Consider the following 6,227-nt stretch of genomic DNA (forward strand, 5'->3'; position numbering starts at 1 on the left):
TTGCGAAGTCATTTACATCTATTATAGAATATACTTAGTGTATACATGGTTCTAGCCTCACTCATTTCTTTACCATTGGTTTTTGGGATGTCAGTAGTAGATGATGCCACAACGCCTACTGGTGGTAACTCATATCAACGCTGCACAGATATCTTAGATCAATTTGGATAACTGTTTTGGAAGCACATGCCTCGCATACATGGCATAATTTGGTCTCGTAAAGCTTAAAGGTTATCATAAACTTGGATATTTGCTTTTGTAACATAGGCCTAACATATGTCGTAATCGCGGTGAAAACTTCTTCTCAATCGCATTTCCCCACATGCCCCTGCTCTGGGTCGCTCGGTTCATCAATGACCCCCTCATTATCTACATCCTTTTCGGGCGACCCACAAACAATAATCGAAACTCTGTAAAACTGTAACGCTATAATCAAAGCGTTCTTTGCAGCAAAGAAGAGCAACGTATTACTCATTTTTCTGTAGTAGGCGATGATGTATATTCTGATGAATAGGAATGGGACATCTTGCAGGGCCAGCGTTAGCATTAATGACAACACTTCAACTCGATCAACTTTGTAATCTTCGTCTATGTTTTGTTCCGCGTCCGTATTCATCGGGGCCACCATGACCGCCTGTGATTTTCTCGACTTTGACCCCGCGAGTACCAGTGTGAATTGCACTAAACTCAACGTCCATGTTACCAATATGATGTGGAAGAGTACAGTGTCTTTCATGACTTCCTCCATTTCGTACAAATCGAACAGCTCGATGATGTCTGACGCCAATGCTATGTAGACCAACAGGATCTGAGAGAGGCGCTCTCGTGTGATCTCACCCTTTGGGAGAATCCATCGCGAGAACACCAACAGCAGCATGAGAACCTGTTCGAGTACCTCGATCCATTTGTTTGCCTCATCGGCAAAGGGGTCTTGGATGGTCAGCTGAAACCGATAACATATCATCATTAAAATGTATACGAACTTTCAGACTAGGATTAGAGCCGAAAAACCGGTGACCTATTGGTCAGTCACAAATTCTATTCGGAATGACCATCCTCCAGCCGTGAGCACACATTACTAACACCTATCCTTTTCTTTTTTGGCAAAAAGCATGACGTTCAAGAAAGGACTTCTTTTCTCCTGACTTCGACTTCAACATACATTCAATGCGTCGATCCCTTCAACGATGTCACACACCGTTTCGTTATCTTATCTTTCAGAACAAAAACAAAGTTGGTCTACCTTCTTTATATTGAATAAATGGAAATGCAGGTGAACAGTTACAGATCCATTGTAATGGTTGATAAACAAATTCCCCTCACGGTGCCTTATACAAACAGGTTTGTTTTGATGCAGAGTAAAGCTTTTAATAAGTAAATGTTAGCTTTGCCATGCTCAAGGTTCTGCACAAGTTGTCGATCAGTTCCAAAACACGGATCAAGTTTGACACTGTGTGTAGGCTTATTTGGCTGAAACCCATTCATCATGTTGATCCTGTGCTTATACTCCTTGAATGTCATAGGTGTAACTAACTCTTCTCTGAATCACAGGTAATATCCACACCTGTTGTAAGAGCATCCCATCCTGGATTGTCTTTTTCTGACTGCTAGCTCTAAACTATGGACAAGAGAGATATTATGTGTACGTACCCCGTTTATAATGGTGAGGTTCGCATTAGTTGAATTGGCCTGGTTAGTTTTGGGGTTATTCCGCTTGTCCAGTTCGAGGAGCCAAATACCGGGCACTGTACACACAAGGAAACAAAAGAAACTTGGGGAGAACCTAGAAAAAAAGGTAATGAAATAATATCAAACAAATTAGTTAATAATCATGCACTAACGCCTATTGCTTACAGACTAACTGGGTATCAACTGACGACTACGTCTTTACCCGAGTTGAGATGACGCACATCTCCGAAACTGCTTCACGCGAACTGCAGAACTAAGCTCTGGTCTGCGCGTATCCATAGACATCCCCTGTCTTTTCGGCAGCGGTCTGGCCCGAGACTACACCCAGGGCCAGAACAAGGGGGCAGAACAGAGAGGAAAATGCTCGAAGCCTCACTGCCCTCTTCCCCAACCAAGAACAAAAGGTTTACTGCGGACCAAAAACCTACCATTTAAACTCCGCCCCTTTCCTCTTTAACAATGTGAACGTGGCTTCAATAAGCAATGGAATGAGAGTTAGCAGTAGTAAATAATAGTACGAATTCCTTCCTTTGACTTCGACCAACCTCCACGTGGTGACAACACAGAGCAGGACGAACAAGCACCTAGTCACAATCGCCTTGACGATGTTGAGCGTGGTGGTTGCACATTCACATCCCATACTTCATGGTCTTGATATCACTGTTTTCTTGCGAGGAAAAGAAAGGATTAGAGTTTAATTTGGGGTAGGACAGTTTGTCGAACTATCAACGTTCACGCGGTAGAAAGGATTAGCATGGAAATATCTATCACATCTCATTTGCTATATTTGATATGGAGGACCTTTCAAAATTTGAATACAGTTTCAACTCTCAAGTAGTGCTATTCGTTCTCGTCCTATTACTGTCTCAAGTACAGATGGTAATGTCTGTAGGTAAAGCTTCTATTAGTTTCTAATGAGCGACTCACCTTCTCAAAGCTAGATCCTAGTGTTCTTTAGACACCTTCAACCTCATATGTCAGTATTTCAAAACAGCCAAAATATATATTCACCATTTCTGTCGCATCTGTGACCTCTTCTTAGAACACTTGAGACACCTCAACTTGAGATGGGTTTATACCTGTCCAAAACGCTACCACAGGTTGTGATTTCGACCCAATTCTCTCGAGTTTTATTGATAAGCTTAATCAGTGTTTGGTTTACACAACCAAATAATTGAGTTTCTAATGGAATATCATCAAAACCCAATCTTGCCCCAGGACAGGATTATTACCAGTAATTCAAGGTATGTCGTCTATACAAGGAGGTTAGAACTGCAGAAATGAATGGGACCAGGTCCTCGCCTATATCGGGGCAGGATTAAGAGGCTGCGACCGGTGGCCCATCTATAGCCTTGTTCCAGTAACATTCCTTTACTTCCTCATCACCTTGCATGCCTTGTTGGCAGGCACGACCCCTAAGATGGCGTCACTCTTTGGTGACTTATGGTATCGCTTCAGGGGATGTTATATCTGTTTCTCTATGAACAAATCTTCAAATGATGGATTTTTTGCCTTAGGATTTTTTTGCCAAATCATTTGACAAGATCAACAAACGCATGCCCATAGTGTCAATAATCGAACAAGGTTGACAATTGTTACCGGGGATCTCATTTAATGACAAGTCTAGCGGCCGATTGGTATCACTTCTAACAAAATCTGCACCAAGCTTCTTTGCTATATCAATTTAAGTCTAAAGGTAAAATTGTGACGAAAGGAGTCTCTGCGACCTCCGATCAGACTATCGGAGAAGGAATATCTCAGCAGCATAAGTGTCGAAACCAGTACAGTAATATGAGACAGTGATTTGATATTTGTAAAATGCTTGCGTTATCAATCGGGCTATCATTTTTTTTAAATCGAAAGTCTCATCACAAATCATGCAAGGGCACCTTCGAAGTACTATGAATCACTGGCCTGAATGTGTCAATATAACTTCGAGTATCGATTGAACATCGACGTATGTGACCAAGTCCGAATGATAAATTTATCCACCGGTCGCAAGTCTGTCGCTATATTCTTTGTTTATCTGACCGACCGCTTCCCCATGCCCATGTAACGGTAGAAATCGAAAGAAGTCCCGTAGTTGGAGTCGGGGCGTTTCCCATCTGAAAAGAGAGAGAAGAAGATGATCGTCTTGAAGTTGCCTAGTTGTCGCAAAGCAGTGTGTATCTCGACGCGAGAGAGCACGTTGATAGCATACTTGTTGGCCCCGCATTCTCGGGCAACTCCTCTCACCAGATAGTCTTGCGTTACGCATTCGAAAGGACTCTTTCGTCGTTTACCATTCCTTGTGTCCGAATGAATGCTCATTAGTCCAATTGTTTACTAACTAATTGACAGGTGGATGTTTGCCCATTTTGATGGCACTTCCACATACCAGCAGTCATACAATAGCTGGCACTTTGAGTAAAATATGACGGCTGGGGCCGTAAATAGTTTTACTGTGGCGGCAGCTGCACAGCGGCAAATGCTCCAGAGGAACGAAGCCTCTTGTGTAAAGAGGACTGCTTCTTTCTCCTTCTATAGTACTTTGAAATAAAGCAATGTAGAAATGCATGGTAATAGTTTTTAAGATGAGTCAATGTTGGTGAGGATAAGGCAGCTAGCTATGTTGCAAATTGGTTGCTTTCTGGTAGTTTTGCTGATTGTGTTAAATGGCAATGCTGTCTGCTAGATTGTACATATCTGGTGAGAGTGGGCTTCGTGTGTAATATCAATGCGATCCCATGGTTTTGGAAAAGTTACATTTGAAAGAGAGCAGCAGCCAAGCGTAGGTGTCTCTATATCGCTTGTCAAAGACATAGCAAGATCATTCACATGGTAAATGTGATAGCGTTGGTTGTTGTGGGATGGACAGGGCCCAGTAAGACATGACCTTTGTTGGTTGTTTTCCAATGATATTAACCTTACTTGTTATGTCATTTTGTTGCAATAAATGATAGGTATGTAATATTCTCCTTAAATATTTGTGCTGATATGACCCTGGAATGATTTGACATATATTGTGAACAGACTACTCTCATTGTAAAGCAACAGCGTGGTTTCATGAAACGGAGAGTATCGACGTGCAATATGTGCCCACTGTTCGGTGTTTCATATTCAAAGAGCGTGACTGAGACAGTTTCAGAAGCGTAGAAAGCATACAAGAGCTCATGAAATTCAAATCAGTAAATCTCTTGGTACACTTGGCGAAGTTAAATAGTGGTTTTCTGGTCAAAGTTTTATGATAATGATTGGACGTTCAATTCGGATTCAAATGCGTTTCGTTGTCTGATGTAAACTATCAATGGGCCCCTTGGGCTTTACTGAAATATAAACAGTCATTCTTTTAACTACAATATTTTTTATATTTCTAAGAAGCGTCTCGGACTCCTTGTCTGCTAACTTGTTTATTGAGTACCTTGTCTGTCCACATCTGACTCAAGACTGCTTGATTCCGGGTTTCTCTTGCGAAGACCTCGCTGTAGTACGTTTAACTCCTGGACTATGCTCTTCATCATCGCTGGGTCAGGCTGGAATGACAAGAATAGAAGGAATGGCACAATTACAATGTGGCTTCTCAATCAGCAAATTGTGAGATATCAAAAGCAGCCCATTATGCCACAATGCTGTAGTATCTTTCTTCAGTTCCCCTTCCTTTGATCTATCATTTAGAAAGAATATAAGTGAACACAATAGGTGAAAGAACAAGTATGTCCTCCGTTGGAAGGGAAATTACGCAAAACATAGACGTTACTTTTTTAACACTTTTTAGACGAGAAAAAACGGGCCGCTGAGTCATCTTATGTAGTTGCAACAACCGTTGTGAGTGGATAGCATGTTGCTAGGGAAACTCAGCAATATTGCGGGGTGCCCAGGGATGCCTTCCTTACATTGTCTTTAGTCAGAATCGGAGATATAGTCATTGAAAGCTAGAACTGGCCACTGGAGAATTGTCATCCATAGGAGATGAAAAATTGCAGAGTAAAGCACTCGGAAGCTGGTAGAGTAAAAAAGGCAACCAGACCCGCGGGAACACCAAACGCGTTATTGAATAAGTAACACAGCCAACAACGTTTTTCGGCTCGTTTTTTTTCTCGTTCAGTGGAAACCCGAGATGAGTAATTTGTTCGTATACATCAACGATGATCTAAAAAGACAAAGATCATTCCCTAATCAGTTGTTTCTACGATTTCTTATAACTCGATGTCATACAAGTGACAGTTAGCTGACATGTATAAGTATTAGTATTCGATTACCACTAACTAAACATGGTTACCTCTCCTGGTTTAATATGGTATCTCCCCAGATTACTTGCCATTTCTCAGAACATTCCAAAGGCTACTTCACGCAATATGATTAATCAACAGCACTGATGGAGTGTGGCTTCTCGCTGTTGCGGTTTAAATGTATTCTTGATAAAGAGGCGAGCCTTTAAAGCCATTTGGTAATGCTTATCCGTTCGATTCTGCTTATCTTTGATGAAAGAGTATATGAAAAGCTCGGCCTTGCTTTCATAACGGTCCTTTTGTGAACATATTCGCTGATCTCTGGCTAGA

The 6,227-nt window shown here is 41.6% G+C and overlaps 1 protein-coding gene across 1 annotated transcript; it reads right to left on the reverse strand.

Moving 5' to 3' along the window:
* Window positions 1-256: 256 nt before the first annotated feature.
* LOC135496132 (transmembrane protein 26-like) lies at window positions 257-2,775 on the reverse strand. The gene is made up of 4 exons (XM_064785276.1): window positions 2,617-2,775; window positions 2,118-2,356; window positions 1,651-1,783; window positions 257-943 (listed from the first exon to the last, which is right to left on the reverse strand). The coding sequence occupies exons 2-4, from the start codon at window positions 2,327-2,329 to the stop codon at window positions 305-307; spliced, it is 984 nt and encodes a 327-aa protein (XP_064641346.1). The 5' UTR covers window positions 2,330-2,356; window positions 2,617-2,775; the 3' UTR covers window positions 257-304.
* Window positions 2,776-6,227: the final 3,452 nt, after the last annotated feature.

This window comes from Lineus longissimus, chromosome 1, assembly GCF_910592395.1.
Source record: "Lineus longissimus chromosome 1, tnLinLong1.2, whole genome shotgun sequence".
In the NCBI taxonomy this organism is placed as follows: domain Eukaryota; kingdom Metazoa; phylum Nemertea; class Pilidiophora; order Heteronemertea; family Lineidae; genus Lineus; species Lineus longissimus.

Excerpts from the sequence above, each read along its gene's own strand:
- LOC135496132 (XM_064785276.1), bottom strand. The coding sequence starts at position 2,329 with ATGGGATGTGAATGTGCAACCACCACGCTCAACATCGTCAAGGCGATT. Across the intron at positions 1,784-2,117 it reads AAAGGGGCGGAGTTTAAATG|GTTCTCCCCAAGTTTCTTTT; the intron begins GTAGGTTTTTGG and ends CTTTTTTTCTAG. Across the intron at positions 944-1,650 it reads ACCTCACCATTATAAACGGG|CTGACCATCCAAGACCCCTT; the intron begins GTACGTACACAT and ends TATCGGTTTCAG.